Here is a 27,442-nt window from a genome sequence, read left to right as displayed (position 1 = left end):
CTATAATCTCTTTTGATTAAGGCAGTTGCTACTTTCTTTTTGGTTATCAAGCACGTGGAAGCTACTAGGTCTGCTCTGTGCAAGTTGAACAGCTGAATTCAAAAGGATGGTGAAGACATTCATACTTGTGCTGAGATTTCTGTTTTGCACAGTGCTGGTGGTTACAAAATGAGACTTTCTCTGTCACAAGCAACATGGAAAAGCATCATGTGTACAAGACAGAAAGGCAGGGGGTTCTTCCAGATAATAATTAAAACCCCAAGTCTCCTTGACTCAAGCACACAATCATTTCCTTTGTGATGACTTCCCACTGAAATCAAAGATCGCATTGGCTTAGCCCTTTCCAGCTTCTCACTGATGGATTTCCCATCTTTGCTCTTCAGTGAGACTTCTTGCTGCTGCATTAAACTAGCCAGGTCTTCTCTAGGGATAATGAGTTCTGCTTTTGTTGATGACTTTACTAATATCAAAATAACAGCTCAGGTGCCCTCAGAAAGAGGCCAGTCGAGGGAGAGTGAACTGTCCTATCTGCTGACAAGGTCACCTATACTGTTAAAGGTCTCATGTTCTCCAGCAAAGGTCACCAATGAAAAACGTCAGCTGCAGACAATAAAATGTGCAAATGTGCTATGCTAAACATGGTGGAAGAGCAGACAGGCCAGACTGCACAAACATTTCAGCAGAAGTAGTTTCTAGGAGGAGGGCTGCCCCACAGAAAAAAAACCCCACACCTTATGTGTGACTGTGTATCAGTGAGCCCCAGGGGCAGCTGCTTTCTATTCTTTTTAAACAGAAAGAAAGTTGTCTTAAAGACTGAAACATCTCACAGGAGAGGATTTGGCTAAGAACCTATTTGCTCAAGAACCACCATGCAGCAATATGTCAGTATAGCAAACCTACCAATGTTTCCTACCTATGATAACCTACCTATAATAAGAGCCATGAAAGTAATTACTTGCCTTCAGGTAACAAACATGAAAAGGTGAAATTCCTGTAGAAAAGAGAGTGCCTGGGTGTATGTGTTTTAATGTGTCTATCTGTGTGTACACACATATATATTAAAAATTGATATGGGTCAGATACTTGATGTCAGCTTATACGTAAGAATATAAAACAAATTTAGACCATAAACTGTGTCAGTTTACTCTCTTCTGCTGTTGTAGAATAAAACAGAAAGAATGGTTTCTAAAATGGGTCTCCCAGACATATTAATAAATAAATTTGAGAAGAAGAATTCCTTAAAAGTAAGCAAACTGCAAAAGAGGACTTATTTCCAAGGAAAAAGTAAGCTACAACTGAACACAATGGCAGGTTCTGTTTTCTCTACTTGTATCCTCTGCCCTGATGGTTTTCTTTGTCCAAACCAGAAGCCCACTCACAGCATGCTTTTTTGGCCAGATTAAATCTCAACTGGCACCATGAAAATCTGGGGCACTCATTCTATGCTTAGGTTTCTTTCTTGTACCCTGCTGCAATCTGCCCATCATAGTGCAGCAGTAAAAACTAGAGGCTCACTCTTGGCATTCTTTCACACTAGATTAAGCCTAAATTTGTACCATCAAGATCTGGGGCACTCATAAAGGTTTATGCAAAATAATTTTAAGGGAAGAACTGTCTGCTCCACTTTTGAAAGACTACTGTATGTGCCTTTCCTATAAGTGAAGTAGCTGACTGCACCACAGATGTGTCGTGCAGATGGGAAGGCCTTTCAGTTAAAATGTTCCCTGCATGAATCATCAAGAAAAGCTTCTTCCAAACCACGAATTACAAGAGGAATCTATAGATTATCTTGGACAAATGTGGAAGGCATTCAGGTGCCCAGAGATGCAGTTAAACACCATCTTAGAGTTAAAGGAGATGTTCCCATCAACTCTTAATTGTGGTGGGAAAGTCCTCTCTGACACTCACCTGAATTCCAGGATACTTCATTAAAAGTTCCACTTTGCTATTTCCTTTTTGCAATCAGGTGTTTCCAATAGTCCTGAATCTCCCTTCCCAACCCCACTGCCTCTTATTTTTTTACAAAAATGATCACACACATGGAGGGCAGAATATGGCAGTCCCCACCTCCCAACTCCCAGTTCTTTATTGGAAGCAATATTTGAAAAATAGTTGTTGTGTACTGTGCTTTCATCCAGCCTAGGAGCCTGAGGCAGGGGACATAAGAGAGAGTTAGTATGAAATCCTCCTGGAAATGCATTCAGTATCCACATGATTGCTATTGAACAAGATTTATTTCTGCTGCTGATTCACATGCAAAACATGTAAGAAGTAAAGTAGGCCCTATAGCAAGCTTCAGTTTGTCCACACTGGAAATTGTATATAGGAGCAGTGGAAAGAGTTTAAAGAAGCCTGAGTTCAATTTAAGTGTCAGGGTGAAAAGAGAGCTGTATATTTTCAAAACTCTTCCTCCTTTACCAGAAAGTGGTGGTATGGGATATGACACCAAGACTGAGGAGATTTTCCTTGCATCTTCTTCAATTTAACAAAACTCCCATAATTTACCTTTACAGATGGGATACGATTCTCAAGCTGGCTATAAAATCTCAGTACCGTGACCTACCATGAGATTCCGTACTCCAGTACAAAAATGCTAACAAGCAAAAATGACAGGTTTGTCCCTCTCATCAAGATCATCTCAGCTGAGCAATGCTATAACTCAGTTTGTAAAAAAACCAACCACATGCACTGCTCCTGTATCTCAGAGTCAGGTGGACAGAACTGGGACAGGGCCAAAAGAAAGGAATGAAAACATTGCATTATGCTGAAATGCTGTAATGAAAGAACAGGAATTTAAATTTTTAGCCCTCTCACCAGAAAATGAAAGTTTGAGGCCCTACAGGCAGCACATTAGCATGGCAGACTCTTATGTGTGGAAAGAGGAGAAAAATACGGCATCATCTCCATGGCTATGAACTAAATTTATTTAGTGGGAAGTATCTATTAGTGAGTAACCTCCTAAGAGTCTTTACAGGCATTAAATGTTACTGGAAGCATTAAATCTATAATTATTCCAATAACTTAATACTAAATGCAACAATCTAGGAAACTGTGAACACGGTGTGTGACTCATTTTGCTCTGTGTTCTGCACATTGTTTTGTATGCTTGTGCACTAAATGGAAATCATCAAAAGGTTGTTGAAAATATAAGCAGCAAAGTCAGTGCAGTTGCTCAGATAAAGAGCATTCCCTCAAACACAACTGCCAGATTTAGAGACCCAAGAAGAGACTGTTTAGTCCCTTACAAAGCGACAATCATTTCGACAACCCAGGAGGGAGGAATTAAAAAACCCCAAAACATAAGGGAGGTAGACCCAAGGTTTAGGAGGGGGAAGATGCAGAGAGCACTCTAAACATAAGGTGTACACTGAGATCATTGGAGGCTACTCCTCCCATTCCACAGACTGACAATAATCTGGAGACAGCTGAGCTATGAAAGAGAGAGGCAAAGGACTGAAACGAAATGTGCGTGTGTGGGCTGTACTTTGTAGCTGTGATGATTTTATACCTTATTCAATCTAGTTGATAATTCAACGTACCACAGTTAATAGGTCCTTCATTTTAAAGCAATTTTTTACTCATTTTAGCCAGCTGCTGTCAAGAGGAAGCCATGACAGGCCCAATTCATGTCACACCAGTGTTCCCTTACTGGTGAAACTGAGGGGCTTGAAACCAGCTTCCAGCTGGTTTCAGAGAATGCAGAATTTCCTGAGAGGTGAAGGGCTAAAGCCTGACACTGCTGAGGTGCAGATGGAGAGAAACACGAGACAGGGGAGCGCAGCAGGCCTGGTAACCATACTACACATGTAGCACATGTACAGAGTGTCTCTCCACCGCCCTTCTCTCAGATCTGTTCCCAAGTGCTTTTTTAAACAGTGCCCCTGCTAGGACACACCAGTAGAACATAAAGGCTTCACAGCATGAATTTAACATTTAGATCAGAATTGGCATTTGTTTCTTCTTTGAATAACCATCTCCTAGAACTTTTTCATACAATCAAAGGCGAGTTTGGTAACTTGTTGCAGTCCCAGCAGAACTTGCTTTCATAGCGCAGTTTTACCAGGATGCTGAATACAGCCTCTTAGCTGGTCAAGCTGGAGCCATGCTTCCAAGAAGGGGAGCCTGCAGCATGCATGCAGCGTGCAGTGACTTGTGTCCCTGGGTGAAATGCCTTAGAAATTTTGAATTGTAGTAGTAGTTTTGAAAGTCATTCCAGAAAATATCCATCCAACCTCTTATTTGCTTCAAGCATAAATTGGGTGGAATTTGATACTCCTCTTTCCTTGCTCACTAAAAGCCAAAAAAATTTAAACTGAAACTTCAGGGTATGAGACCCCTGACAACGACCTGAATTAACATGCAATAGGTGAGCAGTCAGGCTGTGTTAAACTTCATCACTCTTACTTTTGGGTGTCTGAAAGGTACAAACTGTGCTTCCTCACACCCTGATTCAGGGAATATATATAGAATACCTTGGGTGTGCCACTGTCTTACAGTCCCAACCGTGCAAATAACACTGTGACAGCTCTTACTGGGAGTACTTATGTTTGAGTCAGAAGGTCTGCCCATGGTAATAACCACTTGCAAGATGAAGCCTTACAGAGAGTGCAGAGGAAGGAGGGCAGGTGTTGGTAACACACCTTTTCTCCCTTTCAGCCTATACAGTGGGTGATGTTGAACAGCACCACCCTCCTTAATTGGCCAATTATACTAAAGTTCCATTTACGAATGGTTTAGAAAGAATTAATAGATATTAAAGCATGCTACAAACATGGGAAGTAAATGCTACTGGTGCTAATTAGCTTTCTCAATATGTGTGTGTCCCTCTCAAGAAGTTTTTACTGTAGACTGTAATGATCTATTACAATGATTTTATCAAATCATTTATTAATATAATATTCTCCTTCTCTTAAGTATTTATAAATGGAACTTTAATTTGAACCGTGATTGCATTCTTAGTTGTACCCATACTGCCTTTATTGAAAATAAAGAGCTTTGAAGATATATCTGTCTCTAGGGCCATCTGTTCACCTCTTAAGAAAACATTCTAAAAAGAGAGGGAATACCCAGCATTTTTTTAATAACACGGATGGGATTCAGTTTCATTAAAAAAAAAAAAAAAAAAAGAAAAAGGAAAAGAAGGAAACCAGATAAATTAGGATCCAAATTAACTGGAAAATACCAAACAGATACGAAAGTGCTAAACAGAGAATGGGTTTCATTCTCAGAAGGTGTCCTGGTATCTGCACAGTGTAGGAGGATAGTTTTCTGTGCCCACAGACATTGAAATAGAGGGACAAATAAGAGAACAAAAAAAGAACCCAAAAGTAAATTATATGGAGTGTGAATCCAACATAAAAGCACACAAACACACACAAAAGCACCAAAAATGCTTCTTCCCACATCTCTCTCTCTCTCTCCCTGCTGTAAAGCCTCAGTCACTGAAGTGTATCAGCCTGTATTGTATTTGGAAATTGGAAATGAAAAGTTTCTCTACAAAGTCACAACAGGTCCCACAACAGGAATAATCCAAAACTAGAGCTTACCCCAATGGATCAGCACTCGCCATCCTCGGAAAGGGAAAATGAAGAGAGAGGGAGAGAGAGAAAGAAAGAGAGAGGGGTGTGGAGGCAGGTGGAGAGAAGAGTAGGAAAAGCAGAGTGAAATACTGTTCGGAGAACTGAACGGTCATAATCATTGCCACCGGTACCTAAGTCTTTCCAGAGACCAGGAACACTAGGGGGACAGTTTCATTTACCAGACAACAACTTTTGTCCCACTCACATATTGCAGACACATCCAACTCTGGCACTAGGGAATCTGGAGAGGCACATACTAAGGCTGCAAAAAAAAAAAATTCCCAGCCAAATCCCAATTAAAGCAGTCAGCAGAGCAATGGGGTTCATACTTCATGCTGCACTTCTTTTCTGCCTCTTACATAAGGCACAGTTATATCACACTGTTATCAAGGAAATAGTTCTTTTTGTCCCCAGTTTGTTCAGTGCAGTGTCCCTCTGTCCCCCAAGCTGGCCTGGTAAGAAGTACTTTTTTTTTGCCACGAATGAACTGTGAAACGTATTGGTTATTAAAGCATGCATTTCTGAGCCAGCTTGGGAGCCCAGGGTACAAGATTGTAGCTCAAGCTGTGAATCTGCTTTGATACTACCTTATTAGTCATGATGGTCTTATAGTCAGGAATTCAGATCAGCTAGAACGTACCAGCTCAGCAACCCAGCACTTATCTCTGTGGATGCCATCTTGTGCTCCAGGATCTCATTTTTCATTTAAAATAAATTCAGTCTCTAGGTCTTGTAGGTTGCAAAGGAAATCTTTCAAATGTGAATGGAGAATAAATCAATGCTGTGCTGAACAGAGTCTGAAAAAGCAGGTCTAAAAGCAGACTGAATCTCTGGCACGTTGACTTTGAAGGCTAGTGACAATTGAAAACTTCAGTATTCTTAATTTTTATGTACTAACCAAAGCATTCAAAATGGAAATAGAATAGTCAGGTTATTAAGTTTTCAAAGGTGCAGGTAAGCAAACTCAGGAAAGTGTCACCACTTTTTCACATTAACGAAGATTAGATTAGACATAAAAAAACAGTTTGGTGTTATTAAGCCAAATTATTTTCAAGTTGGATGCAACGCTTTTTTTTCTCTCTGTCATTTTCTCTCTCTCATTCCCTCCATTTTCAACACAAGGCTCCCAAGCTGCCAGAGCTACCTCTGGCTGGGCGAGAAAAATCCATTCTCCACAAGACAGAAATGCCAAATTTAATATATGCCCAGTAGATTTCACAGTTTACTGCTCAGTGCAACTAGCCATGCCTCCAGTTACATCAACATTGCAAGTGCTGGGCTGGGCCACCAAGGCAGTTTTGAGAACAGTTAAAATGAAAACGTAGTCAGAATAGGATGAAAAAGCTGTAGTGCTACGCATTGATAGAGAAGTGGAAAGAAGCATTACAGTAAGTTCTTTTTCATGTGTTTGAGTGACACTCCATTTATATTTCAGCCTGGAGTGCAAATTTGGGTAAGATCTAATTCATATATATACAAATACATGTATATATTTAGGAACAAACGCTGTCCTCAATTGTACCTGTACCAGTCTATCTACAGTGATGTAACTGAGAAGAGCAAATTGACACCCATTGTATATACTGGAACCTGTGTGTATATTTATACAGAAAATACACCCATATTCACACATGCAGAATAGTAAAATGTAAATAGAATGGGTGCAAGATGGTTCAATAATGTTTCTTTCAAGTCATTTTCCCAACAGGGAAGGCACTGAAGAGGTTAACAAAGAGAATGGAGAGCAAATTGACAACAGGGTAAAGAAAAGGGGAAATGAGGTTTAAAAAAAAAATTAACAATCCCAGGACACAATAGACCCAGAAGCGCAGACATGTGCATTCCCTGTAATACTGAAGCAAGTGAACTACGGAGCTGCAGCAACCCAGATACAGAAGAAGAGAAGCACTGAAAGAGGGGGTGAAAGAAAGTCGGAAAGAAAAAGAAAAAGAAAAGGAAAAGAAAAAGAAAAAGAGAAAGGGACAGTGGCCTCAGCTACTAAGACAACCATGTGCATCTAGAGGGAAGGGACCCTTAAAGATGCAGTATTCCTTTAAAAAAGGTATCATAAAATTGGACAATTAAACACTGGCCAAAAATTTAATGGCCACCCTGATTATGTGACCCCATTTTGCTGGGGTTTTCTTTGCTGCCTACCCCTTCCTTTCATGTGGTTGTGCACAGATCTAGAATCCAGGTTCTCTCACATTCCCACCACTGAGGTCTTTCATTCGAGCTCTTAGAAGTGGGAGGGAGGTAAGATCACAGTGAATGTGATCCTCAAAAATTCAGCCTGGTCCTTGAATGAGCAGGACCATGGGTGATCTTCATGCAGTGCTCTAACCTTCTCCTCCTATTGTCTGAAAAATACCACCTTTGAGAGGAAACACAAAATGCCTACGTGGATTTAAGAAATTCCCACGGAAGATACTGAAGTGTCATTTCTTCTGCTCCTAACACAGCTGTAGCAGCTGCCAGAGAAGGACAGAAGGACAAGGAATGGTGCTTGGAACATCCACTGAAAGACTCCTCTCCTGTCACAGATAAAATTTCTGCATCTCTCTTACTGGACCTGATTTCTAATTACTGAGAAAAGCTCACCTTTGGAGTTACTTCAGGCTAACTTTTAATGCAAGAAGTGCCACATGTTCAAGAGCAGAACTTACATATAGGGAGTATCAGAGAAAGGAACAGGAATTTCCATGTCTATGCTAACAGTCCAGGAAAGCGCAGCCACTAAAGGCTGTATAACCACAACTTCTTCATGGCTGTGGAACTACAAGGATGCTAACAGTTCAGGTCCAATCCAATGCTTGTTGGTATTTTGGCATCTTAAAAAGGGTGCTTTACACACCACATGAGGCACAATCTCTCCTGCAGATGCACGATGTTCCTCACTGTGGCAGGTTCAGGACTTGAAACACTGACCACAAAAGACTGTCTCAGACCGCAAAAGGCCCAAACAGTCCCTCACACATCCTGAAAATCTCCTGAGACTTAAAGGCCACATTTATCTTCATATAAAAGATTTCTATGAAAAGGGGAAATGGAAATAATAACAGTTTGTCAAGTCCACTGGTTCCTTTAAGGAAGCCACTGCTTCTCCCTTTTTGAATCATATGCCACACCCGTAACCTTCAGGTAAGCTAAGTGTTTGTCCAAAATATATAAGGATTACATTTTGATGAAGAGTTATCCTTTGGGATGCCAGTTTTCAACACAGAGAAAAATTTTCTTCCTCTGAGACCAAAATTTTAGAAACAACGTGTACACTAAAAGCCTTCCCAAAAGTCTAAACTTTTTTTTTATGTTCATGGACCCACATAAGTCCACTTAAACTCCGTAAATGTGCTGGCCTGCCTGTCTTCCATTGTGCCTCTGTTGACAGTTGGGAGTTAACCTTTTTGTTGTTCCTCAGCATCTGTCACTTGAACTGCTAGATTAGAATAATCCTCCAAAAATCCTGTTTTCAATCACATTTTCCTCTTGTGTCCTCTGGGTAGTCTTAAAGAGTTTGTCTCTTACCAGAGGTCCTTAATATTTTGTCTATCAGACTGAATTTCCAAAGTTTCCTACCACTGTTGTCACTGACTCAATTGTGTTGCTGTTTCCAATACTGGGAGTGGAACATTCTGGGCTTTCCTAGTGTTTTATATTCCAATCCTTCCCAAAGAAGTCTTACCAAATACATCTTCTACCCTGGACAGAACTTCTACTCATGGCAGAACTGAACCAGAAATAACACTAGGACGAAAATTTAGTGGGGAAATCATTGGTACAGTCCCAGGCTGCATTGGGGATAGCCTCAAATGAATGGTACTGTACAAAAACATACATAGTGTGGAGCTGTAAACACCCCACCCTCTTTGCTTCTCTCTAAAGAGAAAAGAGAGAACAGCTCTGTCCCCACACAGAGAAGGTAAGTACTGCATCTTTAAGGTCTCAGCAGTGAGGTAGAGGAGAGGAACATATTGTCAGTGTTTATACCTTTCTTCTTTGTTGAATTTGGGATTGGCTTCAGAGATATCCAGGCTTTTACTGAACATTGTTTTACTATGGCAGAACAAAGCGAGAAAACACAGTTACTAGTGTGGACATTTTTATAAAAGAGAGTCACCTGTAGCAAAGCTGGACACCCAGCCCCCCAACCCATCCTCCCCTTTTTAAGCAATGCTCTGAAAAAACCTTTCTTTTATTTTACAGTCATGGCTCACGCCTACACAGTGCTCAGGTTCATCATCTTCCCCTGACTTCTGAGGTCTAAAATGAGTTCCCCCATGCATACTTGTAAACTCTGCTCTCCTTTATCCAATTTAAAACCCAGGTACCATCTACTTTGTCACACTGTCCAGGGAAAACAGAATATGCCTGAAGGCATTAATTGCAAAGCATTCGTTACTCACAACTTTTCCAGCAGACCTCAACACTAAGCACACTCTTGGAAAAGGTTAAAATCAGACCATAGAGCCTCTTAGAGGAACAGTAACCCATTTTGTATTCTAATTTGTAGGGTCCATTACCACTTAACTCCCAACTCTCTTCCCTATACTCAGTGTATAGAGAAATGCCCTTCTTTTTCATCTTGGGTCTGAATCCCTGCAGCTTAGAAGTGAAATTCCCTGTACTTTGCTAAAAGGGCAGCTCTCTGTAATATATTTCACTGGTAATATGCTTCACTGTTTCACAGAACACTGCTTCCTAATGGTAGCTGATCTCTCATGCAAGCTCTCCACTTCAAAAACTAGAAGAAAATGAATAGTTAATGAAGCCCATTTTAGAATGGTTTTTGGACTCTCACAGCAAAGCTGCTGAAAATTTCTGGCATATCCCCTCCGGATTCTAGCTCCCATGGAATTCTTCCTAGTCTGTGTGATTTTAGCACAAGGGACAAATTAGCTGATGTTAAACTAAGCTCAGAACCTACTTCTTTTCTTTTGACATTTCAATGAAATACCAGATAGTCTGAGAGGTGGGGATACCAGCACAGCAGAAATAATTAAGATGTAATTATGAACCTGTTTAGTTGACAACTAGCAGGGAAGCCCAAGAATTAACTAAACTTAGTCACCAGTCTTAGAGGGGCTAGAGTTTGTGCATACCAACTTTGCCATTTACAAAGATCAGTTGGAGAATACTTGGAGAGGTTGGCACAAGAATTTCAAGGAGCCTGTAAGCTCCACAAGCAGCTTTTTTGCTGAGTTCCCCTTGCCCATTATTCAAAACCAAGTCACTGAAGGACTGTGTTTTTCACTTAATACTTTCTCAGCCTGTAGGGCTGGAGGCTGCCAAGTTTTAAATTTCAGTGGAAAGATATGCCCTAAACAAGCCAAGACAAGACACTTGTAGGGCCCCCACATGGTTACCAAAAGCACAGCTCATGATACAGACACGTAAACCAGAGGTTGTAACATAAATTCTCTTTATGCAAGCAAACATCTGTTTACTACTGGGAAAGAGGACAGTAGGAATAAATCACAATACACTTGGGAGTGTTTTGTCCACTGGTTAGAAGTGTATCTTTGCCAGGTCAAGAAAGAAGCAATGGCGCCGTGTCTCCAGATGTTTACACAAGTCACCTGTATCTGAACAGGAGACCTGATTCCATGGTCCATCTTCCTAGTATTGTAGGATAAAAGCACTCAATAGTTGTCTCTTGAGACCAAAAAAAAAAAAAAAGTAATTCTTAAAAAAGCATTTGCCTTGGGGATCTAAACCCTACTGCTGTAAAATCCACTGTCAGTGGGTCATTTCATGGAATATAATATGCAACTAGCCATTAAAAATCCCCATTCTTGGTGGAAGGCACTTGTCACTTTGTTACTGATTGTTCTGACAGATGGTGCCCCATCAGCAATGCATCGTCCCCAGACACTCCCCATGCAGTGGGGTTCGTTAATGAAGCCAGTTCATGTTATAAATGACTCTGCTGCCAGCAACACAAAATGTGCCGTTGTCATCTCTGGATGCGGATGGGATGAATTATGGAAGCTCACACGTGGAGTAAAATAACATTGTCCCTTTAACCCCTTCGAAAACAAGCACTACCATGCCCATCATCATCAATCATGGTGTTATTACATCCCTTTCTCCACCCTTAACCACACTTTAATGTCCATTCCTGACTTGTGGTATGCATTGCCCCATATCTCTTTTGTGCCTGCAGGTTTTGCTTCCTCCTTAAGCCAAAGCCCTTCTTTACTGATCTGCAGCCTGGATGTATGTCTGCTCTGAACTCATCCCAGCCCTTTCGACTTCAACTGTTCCCTCATGTGCAGAATCGAGTGAAACATTTAAAAGCAAAAGAAAGACTTTGGATAGCAAGGCACAGCTTTGCCTCTTCAGGCTTCTGAATCCAAAGTCAAAGTTCAGAGCCGGAAGAAAAGGTTTCAGCTCTCAGAAAATGCTATGATCAATTTAATGCCTCCTGTTTGTTCCATCCAGTTGGACGCTCCCTGTAAAGGAGCCTTTGGGGCGGGGGAAAGTGATTTGCCTCCACCTGGCTCTGGGAGCCTCATGTCCCCTGCATCTCCCAGGCAGCAGAGTAAGCACTGCAGGCAGAACAAGGAGTCAAGTGTTGTGCTCATCTTTCCTCCTTTGAGGCCTGTGAGGAGCACTGAGCACACCCTGTCCTGAACACTTCCTTCATCCACACCTCACACCAAAGGAAATCACATATTCGAGACAGGTTTCCAACCTACACTGTGATAAGAAGTGTTTATGGCAGTCTCAAGGCCACATATCCAGTCTGAAGTAAGTCCTAGCAGATTCTGGAAATCACCACTCTTTCTTCACTGCAGATAGAACTGTAACAATTGCCAGGACAAGTTTCCAGCAATTCTAGGGCCTCTGGAATATCTATGAAATTATTTCATGTTCTTCACCCAGTTCTCAGTCAGCAAAGGGAGCTTCTGGGCACAGCAGGCTTATTATAACAGATCTTAAGAGCTGAACAAATAAAAATTCATGCCAAAGCTGAAACAGAAGTTACAGCATCATCATCATCATCATTCATATATGGGAAGTGTTCTTTTATACTGATTGATTAATGCAAGTGTGAAACCAAATGTATGTGCTTCCTTTAGGCTAGTCATAGGGACTGAGGAAGCAACTTCGTGGTTCACATAAGTGAATTTCCACAGTTCACTTACTCTCCCAGAACTTGCCTTGAGGAGACACCATTTTCCTCTGCTGTTTCTCCACAAGACTGACACTTTCTTTGATGGAAAAGAGGCAAATTATACATATTCCATCACTTTACAAGCATGTGGTGATTTATGTGGGTCAGATGCATGCTGGCTCTGACAGCACATTTTGAAGGCATCTACAGATGCCTGGACAGTCCTTTTCAGATTCAAGTTGTTTTGATGACATGGAGCATGGTGTTCATTTAACTTCAGGTGCCCAAAAGCTAGGAACCTAATCCAAGATAGTCACCTAGATTCCTGTTGTAGGCTCTGGAGACAGAGAAGAACAAGCAGAGGGTGATTTATCCTGTTGACAGGACGCATGTATCTGAGACCTCCCAAAGCCCTCCAGTGTCCCCATTGCCCAGCTAGCCTGTATCACAAGCTTAGACTGCATGCCCATGTCCTCAACAATTAAAAAGAGGTGAGATGACTCTTGCCCAGAGGACATGGTGACTTCCTGAGGAATAGCTGCAAGCGAACAGAACCCTTAAGCCTCTGGCAGGACTTCTGGTCCTGTGTGCACAAGCATTGCTGGCTGCCAGATCATGTTTGCAAATGTGATTGGAAGCTGTAATGAGTGCTGGTATGAACAGAAAAGCTCCGCAGCTCCTTTGTATGTGTAACACAAAAGGGGGGAGCAGACCCAGGCAGGCAGGGCTCGTGAAGGCAGGGTGAAGCAGAGACCCACCTCTGTCCATGTTGTGCCATTTCAATAGCTCTGCGAGCAGGAACTGGGGATCCGCCATCCGTCACACTGAGAACCTCCATCGACTTCCTCTCTGGCCGCCGCTTCCCATGCCTGTTCAGCATTGGGGAGTCCACACGCTTCCTGGGGGGATCTGTACGGAAAGAAAATGCTGTCAGCTGAATTTAGTCATGACTCACCTCACACAGGTTAGTTAAATCCTCTCAGCAATTTCACTCTCACACCTCCCCTACAAAGACATATCTCTTCATGATGGAGGTGAACATTTGCAGTCTCTCCCTTCCTCCAAATTTGCAAGCATTAAAACATGCAATCCACCTACAGAGAGAGAAGGAGCCCTGCCACTGCCCTGAAGATATTATGAGCACTGTAAAATAAAGGTACAACTATACCACAGCTTGCAGAAATTAGCTTACAAAGCCGATAACAGTAACAGCAAGATGATACAAGATGACAGCATGGGCTATAGCACAAGCTGTTAGGCAGAGCATAAGCCATCTAGGGATCCTGTCTATGTACTCAGGTTGCTAGAGCTTGCCTTCCATGTCCCTGCCAGCCAGATTAAATGTGACATAGGGACATGAGTACACTCTAAACTCAGAATTGCATTCTGCTCTGAAAACGTACCCTTTTTTTACATCTTTAAGATTAGATTTCAGGTTTTTCCTGCTGATTTATATTTTTCCTCCTTCAGCATTACAAATTAAACATGCTTGTCTACCTGAAATGAATCCTCAGTGAGAGCCACACCATACAGCTTTTACTACTATAGTAAATGAGATGCTTTACACTTTTTATTTTGTAACAATTCTATGAGGTATTAAAGTGCTACTTTAGCTTTGCAGAGTGAAAATGGAGGTATAAGAATGGGAGATTTAAAGGCAATTCATTCCTAAAGATGTTGACATTTACTGAGATTCTGAGGAGCACTTTAATTGTTCTGAAAAGAGTCTTCAGATACAAAAATGCATTGCAGAAGGTGACTTGCCAAATCATACACACCTCCCTGGTGAAGCAGGGAACCAAATACAGACCTGCTGAGATGTTTCATTGCTAGCACCTCTCATGGCATCAAAACAGTATAAAGGAGAAAGGCAGAAAAAAAACACAGAAGGATTTTCTTTCCTTTGGTTGGGCTATTTCATTTCCCTGCCTCTATTTATAGACACATTTTTAATTTTAGTCGAGAGTGACCACTTGTAAAAGAAGGCATCCTTCACCCCTGCTGTTAGAAAGAAGCTCACAGTGCCCAGTCCTTAAGGCTTCTTCTTCTGCCAGGATTCCTGTGCAAAACCAGAAATACCACACTTGACAATTCTACCTCTACTGCCTGGTCTTTATTATCCTGCCCTCCTCACACCCACCATGTAATCGTTTCTTCTCTCTCTTTAACATCATGTATTTTAGAACAAGATCTCTTTAAGGCAGAGCTTATCCTTGAAACAATGAGCATAAGCAAAGATGGTTCAATGCAAATGGATTAGTGGTAACAACTGACCCCATTACAGTATAACCCAAGTATCCTTTGTGTTGGCAGTAATAATGTTCCTCTTAAAAATTAATTAGAAAAAAAGTGTAGTTGTATCTCGATCCATTTGAAACTCTGTCCAGTAATAAAAAGATAGCAGAAAATGGTATAGGCAATGACATCCAGGTAAGAAAGATAAAAAGTGCATAAAGGGAGATAAACCAAATGAAGCATTTATATTGCGTGACTTCAGCTGCATATGTGTTAAGTGGTCAAAAGTAAACTGGCACAAGGTTTAGGTATTTCAAACTCCTGCTTCTTCAAGCAAGTTCAAAATATGAGAAAGAATTCATGCTACAGAACAACTGCTGGTTCAGAAGTGTATCTACAGCACAGTAACACACATAACAATGATGTTCAGAGTGTACATATAACACAAAATGGATACCAGTTTTGTAGCAGGATATCAGACAAAAAAGGAAGGTAAAATAGTGCAGTTTAAAAGAAAGGAAGAAGGAATATGAAAAAAGCATCAAATGTCAAAAGAATGGTGATGACTAAGCTGAAACAATAGAAGCTAAACAAGAAAAATGGAAAAAGACAAGAAAAATATTTTATGAACAGGTATTTTAAAAGTCAGTTTGATCCACGCCTGCTCAAAACAGAAATGGAAATTCAGCCAAGTGACATTTACAAAAGTGACAGACCACTTCTTTTAAAGTCGGACTTTAAAAGACAGCAAACAAGAAATGTGAAGAGGAATTAGCTAAAAACTTGACTGACAGTGTTTTGTACAGCCATCTGAAAGAGAAAACCTGAGAGAAGGACATTAGCCAGAGGGGCCATGAGGGAATCAACAGAACAATTGAGGAGGAGAAGGATATCTCTAACAAGCTAAATGATTCTTTTATATCAGTCCTTGCTGCTTAAGATGCTGGAAGATATTGATTTCTAATCTATATTTTAAGCTATCAAAGACAGAGAATAAACAAAAAGAGCAGTGCTGAAACACACCTATAAATTCAGGAACAGCAATTCACAAAAGCTGGATGGAAAACACATCCGAAGCTTGCATTAATGTGATTGAGCTTCTAATAAAGGTATTTGATGCCTATTTAAAATTGGCTACAATCCTACACTATACCTGGCCGAGAGTAGCAAGTATTGTACATACTTTTTACAAGGGTCTGATTAAGAAATGACAGGGCATCATCACTGTCAAGTCTAAAGATACCAAAGAAATAGTTAAATACACACCTATCCTGTCAAAAAGACTAAAGTGGAGCCATACAAAAGCTGTAGAAGATTTTGCAGAAGCTCAGGAACTAAAAGTAGGAAAACCTCTAGTATTTGCCCTTCTCTTCTTTGACTTTCTGGACATGGTGAAAAAAAATCAAGTCATAGTCCAGTGACAGTGACAGCATTAAGGATTTATTTTCCTTTTATTTCACATCAGAAAAGCAAAGCCGTTCCTAAGGATTTTTACATAACAAGATAGAATCATATAGGTAATGATCCAATTATAAATCCACCTTCTCATGGAAGGTGGGAAATAAAGTTTGGATGAGGCACCTATATCCTGTATCTCTGTTCTGGCCCAAATTCTTGTTCTCTGGTTCATTAAGAAACTTCACCCCACAAAATCCTTTTTCTCAAGGAGACATTAGTTGACATTCACTGAGAAGTTTCTCATTCCTATGTTTTCAAGTAAAGAAAATGGAGCTGCACGTGAAAAATGTTGGAAGTGGCCCCTCCTTGGCCCTTTGAAGAAACTTCATACAGCTGAAACAGATAAAAGGGACACCAGAAGAAAGGGCAAGCTGTAGCTGGCCATGTTTTTACCTGCATCCATCCTTTCTGCCAACAAAGAGGAAAAAAACAAAATACTCTCAGATGCTTTTTTATATCTGGCAAGAGCTCAGACAATGCACAACTCTCACGAACATGGTTTCTTCAAGCTGCTATTATTAAACTGTTACTTTTTCTCTGCTTTTCTTTGTGCAAGGCCATTGCTAATGGCTAATGATGAGATATTCATCAGACACATGACTGCTCCTAATTAAACCTTGCCCCATGTTCTCACAGATACCGCTGGGAACAGAGGACGTGGAAACCCCCTGTGGAAGAGGAAATACAACATACAAACACTCAAAGAATAATGCTCAAATGTGCTGGTAAGGCACATAGGTACAGTCAGTGTTTCTCTGTTAGGAAACATTTTCACTCCTTGTACAAAAAAAAATACAAGAGTGGAGCACAGTATTTCAGTTCAAACCATGAAAATATTTTGGCATGTGGAAGAGATATATGATGCACTTAGGGCATAGCTACATATTCACTTACATGCTGGGTTTGAAGATTCTAGAGTCACCTTGTTTCTTTTCTTATGACAAAAGCACTTCTAAAACAAGATGATGCTGTCCTTACATGGCAGGATAATCTGTCTGAGTCAAAAGCTGATTACCAAAGTGCTAGATGACAAACTGCAACGAGCAAGGGGCTTTTGACCACAGGACCTGCAGCTGGCACACCTACCCATCTTCATCAGGACCCCTGCTAACCTGCTCTCTGTAGCTCCATCCAGGCAGGAGTTTAAAAATTGCTGTGTTAACTAAGAATTTTCCTCTCTTCTCCCACAGATGAAATTTCCCTGCAAAATTATAGGGCCTGGAGCCTGGAACTTGGATAGGTTAATAATTCTATGAAGCATTAACAAATGCAGTGCAATATAGCACTGCCCTGAAAGCTTGTGAGATTCCAGGCTTTCCAGCAAAAATAAAGGGCACTTTGCTTCTAATCTTCAAAGTGCTGAAGTACAATACCTGAAAATCACCTCACTTCTATGGAAAATTCTGTTTCAGATCATTGCTAGAAGTGACTAATACTTTATTAAACTTTTGTCGCCCTGCATGTCAAGAGTCTCTTATATAGTTAGCTCCCTGGGGAGCAGTTTTCCTGTTGTCTGGATTAGTGGTGATCAGCAGCATCCTAAAATATCAATGAATAAATAGGAATAAAGTGGTATCACAAGAACTTAGTAAGATGTATAATCTTACTGTGCATTAAGCTTTTAAAATCTAAGTCTAAAAACATGGGAGTTTGACTTATGTACTATAAACAGCTAAGTTATATGATTCATACTTTCAACAGTGCATGTATTCACTTACAGAGAAGAGAATGTGCACATATATAACTGCAGAGGGATGCAGCTACACAGCTTCTCATGAACTGAAGTCCATGAGCAGCCGTTCTGCAACACTACATGGAGACTTGTAACTAGAAAATTCTGATACTAGATTATACCGCTACTAAACCTCATCTGCCTGCATAGAGCCAGCCTGTGGGTTCACAGCACATTTTTTAAGATCCCATTCAAGGCCTGCTTAGATGTTTCTGCACTGTGAGACAGACGTGTCTCCAAAGATGAAGCCTTCAAGTTTAACCACAGAACAGACCTGCCTGCCCCAGGCTGAGGATTCTCACCAGTGCTGTGTATACTGTTTCAGTGGGAAGGTAACAGTGACGCTAGGGTTTGGGTTTAAATTAAAATAAAATTTAAATTTAAAAAAAGGTGAAGAGGAATTAGTTCAGATGGGTTCATGGTGACTGAGGTCATATATGGAGTACCTATTTCATTTCTAGGGGGAAGATCCTCATCTTCATGACTAGGATACCTCTCCTTCCGGTCAAGCAGAAGAAAATAAATCATTTTTTCTTGGTTTTCTCTGAAAAAAAAAAGAAGAAAAAAAATTTTTATATTTGGAAAGAAAAAAAGGTCAACATGTACATAAAACCTTCTCATCAAACGAACAGTCACAGTTATTCTAAATAAGTTGGAAATGGTCATGTACATGACAGCTAGATACACAACCCACAAAGCTTTTGAGACCCTTGCTGTCTCTAACAAGTGAGGAAAGGACATAAGGTTCCCATGTTACACACATGGAACAGAGGCACAGGACAGCTGAGGTAATGTGTCCCCAGGAAGTCCAAACCAAGAGTGGCAGCCAGACAGGTCTCCTGAGCCTCTAACTGCTCTTTCTACTACATGTCCTCTTAACACCTCAGGACATACACCAGCTCTTAGGCACAGGCTTGAAATAAATAAAAATTTGCCAACAAAGGCATATCCAACAAAAATATCAGCAATGATACCTCCCCATGTGGACTGTACAACCCATGTTTTAATGAAGTGACCTGGCCTGGCAGCTAGGGAAGAAACAGCACAATGCCTCCACTGCTGGTCAGGCCATGAGCTTCTGACCCACGGAGCAAGAAAGGCTCAGGGCTTGCTCCCAACACCTCACCAGCAAATGAGCAGCCAGAGGGTGAGAAGTTCTTACCAGTCACTCAGAGAGAGAGAGACATCAGGTAAAGTGCTCTCTACCTCTCCCCAGGCTCATAAGCATCCCAAGCCCCTGGACACCCAACTGATATGAAGACTGAGCAAGTGCTTACTCTTCCGACAACAAGTCCTGTAAGAGTTTATTTCGGTCACGGAAGCAGCCTAACGAGTGCATGCTATCTAACACATCTGGATCAATATCCTCCAAGGAAGGGAGAGAACGAATCTGCACCTTTCGAGGGATTGGTTGCTCTGGTTCTGGCTCATTCTTACCCCCTCTGCAGAGGAAAGAAGATGAGAGAGAGAAAGGGGGAGGGAAAGGAGAGAAAAGAAACATGAGTCACAAATGAACCCATACTCTGAAACACAGCCTGCAGCAACAGATGGAAATAGCTGCTAAATTCCCACTGAGAGACCACAGCTTCCAACCAGACAGATATTCTTCTCATAAGAAACTGTCATGAAGGCTAAGATTGACCAGCAGGTTGTGGATTTGGGTCTTTAATGAGAAATGCCTGTGTTCAGTCAGCAAGGCAATAGGAACTTCACTTACCAGTGCCTTTGTAATAGAAGCAGCTGTTCAGCATCCTAATGCCAAACATTTACAACACACAACGTGCTTTTAGAGATGTTGTCTCATCAGCTGGCCAGACCTCAGACTACGAGGCTGAAAAGTGCAAGCCGAATGATTCCCTTTCGAAGAAGGAGCTCTGAACAAACCACCACTATTTTTCACCAATTCTGATTACCACCGACACTGCAGCAGCTTCTTCTGTTAATGGTTCCAATGTGATTAAGAGGTCTCAGTGCTCAGGCTCCCACTTGACACACTTTAAAGAGTTTTGGAGGAAACCAGGCTACTTAATTACATGCCCAAACATGACAATCTCTGCTTCTCTTAAGAGATGGAAATTCGAAAATTTTGGCTCAAGTGCGATGCCCGAGGTCAGTGGCAGATCTCGGAACACACCATTAGCAGTAGAACATATTACTCTTTCAAATGTAGTTAACACAGGCTTTCTGCACAATTATCTCATCCCATTCGCTAGGCTCAGGAAATATTGATTATTCATTGCAATTAAAGGCCCTGACTGTAAGAAACAGGTCAAGGTGTCAGGGTATCTATAACTGACTAATGATATATATTGCAGACATCCTGAATATCCTTTGATTTTATTTCAGTAGGCAATGAGCAATTCATATAAATTCTATCCACCCAAAGAGGTGGGTTTGGTGGTGGTGCTGGTGTTTTGGTTGGAGAAACTGTCTACTCTGAATCTGCTATTTCTCAATGGATACTTTGTGTGATGTCCAAGTTTCCCTGTTCCAGTGAGGTGCTGCCCTTCTTTTATGTGATGCAAATATGTCTGACTGCTGGGTCCAGGCTCCCAGCGTGGGCAACAGGATTCAGGAATATTTAAACTCCATCAGATGTCACCATTTGCTGTTTATAGAGCTGTGTTTGGACTAGAGATCCTTCCTTTTGATACTGGAAGAAATAAGGTGGCCACAACTTGTGAAGTTACTCGCACAGTTTAAAATGTTCCTGACTCAGATGTAAGCTATCCAAGCATCTACATAGAAAAAGGAGTTCCAGTTCAAATGTCCTAAATTTTTCTTGTGTAAGTTAGAAATCAGCTCTGGTAGGATCACGTACATGAGCCCAAGGTCTCAGCCAGTGTACCAAAAAGACAGCCAATGCACCATAAAAAGAGACAATGCAGATTTATCTCCTCCAAGATAAGAAGGCAACACTAAGTCGTGTATCCAGGATAGGACAGCTACATGCTGGGACAATCACAGGAGATTGCTGAGTGCTACTTGCAATTTATTTTTAAGCAAGTTGAAATGCAGTTGTGAGGCATCTGCTCTGTTTGTGGGACATCACTTGCAAAAAGACTCCTCAGAAATGTTCATTTTATCTTCTTCTGAAGCAGTGAAAATGTGCTCAGCCCTACCTGGATACATGTCATGGAGTCAGACTCTGGTGTTCATTACGTGGGTCATGACAACATGGGTCAGATCCCACTTCTCTTACAAAGAGCACTCACCCACACCCTGCTCAGTTTTATCCAATTTAGGGGACTGGAAATAAACATACAGGACATAGAATCTGCTCCTTGGGATTTGTTCTCGTGTGTCAAACCACTGAAACACAGCTTCTGATGCCCCCTTTGAGTTTCGCAGAAGTGTCTGTCTTCTGCAATACCACCATGGTCCTGAATCTAAGGGCAAAACTCAAAAATCCTTGTTCAACTAAAGAAACACCTTATTCCTTCTAAGAGGTTGCTACTGTGACCTGCTACTGCTACCTCTTAGGATCAAGATCTAGCTCTCAGCAGGTAATAAGCAATGATTAGTTCACAACCTTGCACTATTAAAGCCAGTGATGACCTTGTCATTAAGATAAATTCTTGCAGGACAGACCTTTGAACAGCAGCTGAGTGTTTTTGCTTTTTAATGATCTACAGTTCACTTCTGAAAAGTATTGACTTAATTAATCATTCATGTTACAAGCAGATGTCCTTAAGGTAATTTAAAGAGATTAAAAAGAATCATTGTCTTTGAAAATTTCCAGGAAACCTGGGTTTCCCACTAGCTGCCCTAGTCTGAATAGAATTTACAAGTTCCTTTTGTATCAATCAGCACAGAAGCCATTTCTAGAGAGCACAGCTTGCCATCCTCTGTGCACTCCAGAGTGGCATTTCCTTATGCCCTGCACCTGGTCAACCTCAGACACCGTCAGGAATTTTCACACCTCCTCATCAGGTACAAGTAAAATCTGCAGAGAGGCGTCTCGTCATTTGGCAGCGCAATTCAGTGCTTCAGGAAACGAAAATCACCGGGTCTGGGCTGTGATTGGCATGACTGCAATGCCTGTTCCATTCTCAGTCTAGCAGAGTGACAAATTTGTTGCATTGCAGCCCACATAGACATCAAACAATGTCACACAGTGACTACTGCAAATCACATATATTTTTTTAAAGGCCCACACGAATGTAATTGCTGCTTTAAAACCCACCCTCTTTTGTGAGGATCGGTGGATACAATGGCTGTGATTCCTGATCAGGGTGGACCTTTTCAGTCTCTCCATGAAATTCTCTCATGAATCTCACCGAGATGCCCATTTGCATTGGAGCAAAGCAAAGCAGAACCAGTACACTTACTCTTTTTCTTGTTAATAAGTGTGGTACCTTCACAATTAAGGCAATAACTCAGTGTTACAGGAGTGCATATTTACCATAACAGGTAATTTTATCTGCCCTCTTTATTAAAAAATCTGAAAATAACTGCTGTTTATTTTCTGGTTTATGGTAACCTGCATTTGAGGTAAAAATAAATGATTTCAATTAAAAAGGCTTGAGAAACCTCACTGAATTAATTTGGGTGGGAGAGCAAGAACTGGAGGTTGCTGACGAAAGGTTTCACTTAGGTTTCTTTCTTCCTTTTTTAGGCTTGTGAATCATGATTTCAACTTTCAAGACCTCTTTCTCTGCCTGCCTAAATCTGCAATTAAATCTTTTCTTCAGTTTTACAGTAGCCTCAATATTTATTTGAAGAATTAAGTGAAACCGCTTCTATGTTCTGAGTACAACTTTCAGGTCAGTAACCTATCTATGACAAAGGATGAAGATTTTACATAGAATAGTAGATAAAATAAAGAAAAAAATTAAAGAGGGCAAAAGAGCCATAGGATAAAACACTACAACCCCTTCTTCTCTGTCAGCATCATTATTTCCAGGCAAAACGAATGCAAAGAGGTTGTGAAACATTACCAGATGAAAGCAGCTGAGTTTTGGAGGTGGCAAGGTTATTCACTGACTAAAATTAGCCACAGGAGGTTAACCTCCTAAGGTCAATCCATGGCCAGTATAGCAAAAATGAGAAAGAGACTCATTAAAAAAGCTACTTTGAGCAGAAACTTCTTTTTAGGCAATCTGAAGAGACATCTGGAAGAGCCTTTCTGCACTGACTACCTGGAAGTCTAGAGGAGACTTGCTTTTGCAAAATTCAGTTTCTACTTTTGAAAACAGCCTCAGATGCAGTTTACTATGTCAATCATCAGAGAGACTGACCTTCAATGAGAAGTACATGAAAATGTTCAAATGCTTATGTCTCCACAGGAAAAAAAATCTTCACATTCTAAATATAGAATAAAGTAATGAAATGACACCTGTGAAATTGCATATGTGAACCTGGGATAACACTTCTTCAACAAGTGAAAAGTTCCAGGCATAAGTCTTGAAGAGGATAAAAATAAGAATATTAGGGATCAATGACTTTTTGTTTTATTTCCTATTCCAGTTCTGATAAAAGCACAGAGAGTGCCAGCTGATTTCACTCCATGAAGAAACAGAGGGGGATCATCTGTCCAATCCGATGTAAACAGCATTTACTTCTGGAATTGCTAGCAAGACCTTAGAGGAGGGATTTCAGAGATTACAGTTAGGGATTTCCCAACTCCATTTTTTCTATATTTATCCATGAGAGTTTTAAAAAAAAAAGTACCTGCAGCAAACGACACTCCAGTACTTCTTTGGTTTAGAAAGGTGCCATGTCTGGTAACTGAAGAGAGCATGGGCAGAGTGCTGTCACTATTTAAGGTGAACTAAGTTTTTTCTTACTTTTGATTTTTTTTCTTAGTTATTCAACAAACTGTTGAACCCCCTCAGGTCCTACTGAAGACATATAAATCCAGAGGTGAACACTGCCCATAAGATAGAATTAGAGAAAACAAAACAAAGAAAGAAAAAGGGGTTTTTTTCATGGTGACAATCATGTATCAGTTCATATCATCCTCAAGTACTTCTCAAGAGCAATGACAGGATTATGAAGGTAGGATTTTCCTTATCACCCACCTGGGAAATGCTGACCCTGAGAAATGTATCCAAGCATCATTTCCTTGCTTATTATGTGAAGTATTCTCCTTAGTTTGATTTGGATATCATAGTATTAAAAGTTTATTTACTTAGGCTTCTTGAAATACTACTAAGGCTACACAAAAAGCAAGGTCACTTTTAAAAGCTATCAATCTTCCTTACACCCAAACCACCAGACAGGCATGTACTTTTCTCACAGACCTCCTATTCCACCGTCAGGACTGCTGTTTTTAATCAAGTCACAGAAGTACTCTCACATCAACAGGTTACAAGGTTAGAAGCAGCCTCTTAGCTTGCTATGAAGGAGTGGGGATTATGAGACAGAGAAGCTCTTACTCACAGGTGCTTACTTATCAATATAATCATTTTTGTTTCTACTTCAGAGAAAAGTCAAGATGCCAAGAAGGAACAAATGAAAGCTTTCTTGTCAAGAAGGTATTACAAGGGATTGTCTGTAGCACTTGGATAGCAAACTAAATATGGCTGCTAGCCGGGTTTTTTTTTGCTGATCACCTGCAGGTATCTCTTTAACACAGCAAGTTGCTGGCCTGAATGTCTTATTTCAAACAGTTGTTAGGCATTGTACAAAGAAAGTTCCTAGGCTGGTATATATAAACGCAATTATAAGAGTAGTAAAGGGTAAAAAAAATAAATTAGATGTCTTTCTGCTGTCTGCCCCTTTTTCCACCTGTGCAACCTGCTTTTAAACTCCAGTCTCACTGTTCTAGTGATCTCTTCACAGATCACTGGAATACCAGAATCAACAATGAATGTATGCGAAAATTTTGTAAAAAGTTACTTACATATACCATATGTGTTTCTGAATATGTTCTAGCTGTAAAGGAAAAGAAAACAAGGAATTAGTGCTGTAAAATAGAAAAGGTAACTCCACAAGTCATCCTCATTCCAGTCTTATTCAAGTAAATGCAAAATTTCAGAGATGGACCTATGCATGCAACAGGAACTTTATGCTGCATAAAGAGCTGCTCATCCTAACCCCTCCCACTGCAAACAAGACTTTAATTCCAGACATAATGCATCAATCAGGAGCAAATCCCAGGAAAATGCTAAGTGCAAGGCTTCAAAGACAAGTGTTTTCAGAATTCAAGCTTCTCCCTTCCCAAGTCTTTCCCTCTATAATCTAACTGCTCCTTTTTGTATCTGCATAATAGCTGATCCTTTATACTTAAATTGCATTTCTAGTTTTGTTTTGAAGAAAAAGAGAGAGGAAGAAAGAAGAAATTGGGTTCAAACAGATAATAAACAAGGTAATTTGTGCATCTGTAGTGTGACCTTCCTGGATACAGGACTCATTCTAGACTGGCTTCACATTTATCAATATTTTATTAAAATCTAAGGACAAAGCAGAATAAGGTTCTATGTAATTTACTAATTCTGCACCTGAACACCAGACCACGAACTTATTTCACTTCCCTCTTTCCTCTTCCACACGAGAATTTCACTATGCAATGGAGGACTGATTAAAGCTGAAAGTAGCCTTGTCCACCTATGGAAGGCAGATCCCACAAACATTACAATGACATGTTTTCCCACAAGCATGGGAAAAGAAAGCAACATGCTTTTTCCAAGAGAAACCCTTAACAGCAAAGAGAACAGAAGGCTCATATGACATACTTACAGCAGAATCTTCATAATGTATTTTGTTTTAATCATCACAGCAGAAAAGAACATTTCTTAGACGTCCAGTGATTGTTATGTGGGTAATGTTTTTCATATTCATCACTATGCAGCACCCTTGTAGGTGCAGAACAAAATGCACACTCACTGCACATGGACTCACATTTGTGCAACATTCAGGGGAAAGGCAGGAGAGAGCTGAGAGGAAACTTGTATGAGAGGAAATCACAGACCCACTACAATGGTCAGGAAGAATGGTGACAGCTGTCCTGCTCTTATTACATTCCACTTCCACAATAATAAGAATCAGAGAGAAAAAGAGAAAAAATAAGGAATGGGAAAACAACAAAATCTCAGAGATATTAAGTAGATGTTTGCCACAGAGAGCAAGGAATCAGAGACCTTTGTGCTATGGAACAACAGCTCTGTGTCTGAGAAGTCAGTAAGATGTGAGTTTGGCTCTATATGAGATCATTTTTTCAAGTGAGTCAGGGCTTTTCCTAAAAACAAAGAAACACTGGAATGCAGCTTAGGAAAGCATGAAGGAGGCTGGAGGGAACAGTGTGGGAGACAAACAACCTCCTTTAAACCCAGACTGTATCAACATTGCAATGAGAGGTGCAGTTGGCACTCACACTTCTATCTGTCTTCTAAGCAGTACCAATGCCCCCAGCATCCACCGGCCCAGGCAGATTTGCACAACTTCCAGCTGTGGCCTCAGCCCTCCACAATAATTCCCCTTCATCACAATTCTCCTGCATTAGGTAATCCTCTAACCCCTGCACTATTAAGAGCGAGGTGGAGTATTCCTGACACACTGCCATCTCCCATCGAGATAAAGGTATTATTATGGGAGTTCCCCTAACAGCCTGGAGACACAGCCCTCTTCCTTCTGGTTCTGTGCAAGCTGAGGTGCAGTCACAGAACACAAGAAGAGCCTATTTTGCACAGCTTCCATGGGACAGCATTTTAGCATTGCTCCTTAGCAGGTCTATAGTTCCGTGAGGATCTACCAAGGGGTGGACTGTGCCTCCTGTGCTGACAAAACCAGATCTACTCGTTATTTCCCCTACACCACACGGAGGGTTAGAGAGATTAATGATCTCAGACAAGATGCAGATGATACAGCTATGCAACGTCCAAGCCTCTTTCATGCTTGCTTCTCCTGCTGCATTTTCTGTCTCCATGGGTCACTGTGCTCTTGTGTGCCCATGATATACAGAAATGCCATGGCAAAGCAGACAACAGCACTTCACTTTCTGTGTTAGAGAGGGGAAAGAAAAGAGGGTCACCAGTTCATGTCTTAGTCACAGAACCTCTGGGCTCCTTCGGAGAAGATGTCAGATGCCTTCTGCTTATCCCTGCTGATCGACCTCCTTCAAGCTAATGAACACACAGCATTTTTCTGAAAGAGAAGCCCCCTTGCACCTTGATACACATTTGAAGGTGTATGAGCTCTCATGGCTGCTGTTTACCTACACATCTGCCATTCGATCCACATCAAAACCACTGCTGTGAAATATGCTGGGATATCCCAAACATGAAAAGTATTCTACAAACCCATTTCCTATGCTGATTCAAACGTAATTGCATTGAAATGTTATTACAAGTGTGCTTGCTGCTGCCAACATCTTCACTA

The 27,442-nt window shown here is 40.9% G+C and overlaps 1 protein-coding gene across 14 annotated transcripts in view; it reads right to left on the bottom strand.

Moving 5' to 3' along the window:
* The window catches only part of BRSK2 (BR serine/threonine kinase 2), a 310,737-nt gene that overhangs the window by 37,078 nt on the left and 246,217 nt on the right, over positions 1–27,442 (bottom strand). For 8 of the 14 annotated variants that reach the window (XM_019284082.3, XM_019284091.3, XM_019284094.3 and 5 more), the window contains exons 9-14: positions 24,969–25,000; positions 19,399–19,563; positions 18,568–18,665; positions 13,455–13,605; positions 9,567–9,632; positions 5,547–5,570 (exon numbers count right to left, since the gene is read on the bottom strand). In XM_019284082.3, the coding sequence (XP_019139627.1) occupies positions 5,547–5,570; positions 9,567–9,632; positions 13,455–13,605; positions 18,568–18,665; positions 19,399–19,563; positions 24,969–25,000 (536 nt within the window). The remainder of the gene's footprint in view (positions 1–5,546; positions 5,571–9,566; positions 9,633–13,454; positions 13,606–18,567; positions 18,666–19,398; positions 19,564–24,968; positions 25,001–27,442) is intronic. The other 6 variants (XM_019284099.3, XM_010398608.3, XM_010399033.4 and 3 more) reach the window with 2 other exon arrangements.

Source organism: Corvus cornix, chromosome 5 (assembly GCF_000738735.6).
Source record: "Corvus cornix cornix isolate S_Up_H32 chromosome 5, ASM73873v5, whole genome shotgun sequence".
Lineage (NCBI taxonomy): Eukaryota > Metazoa > Chordata > Aves > Passeriformes > Corvidae > Corvus > Corvus cornix.
This window is presented reverse-complemented; position numbering and strand designations above follow the sequence as displayed.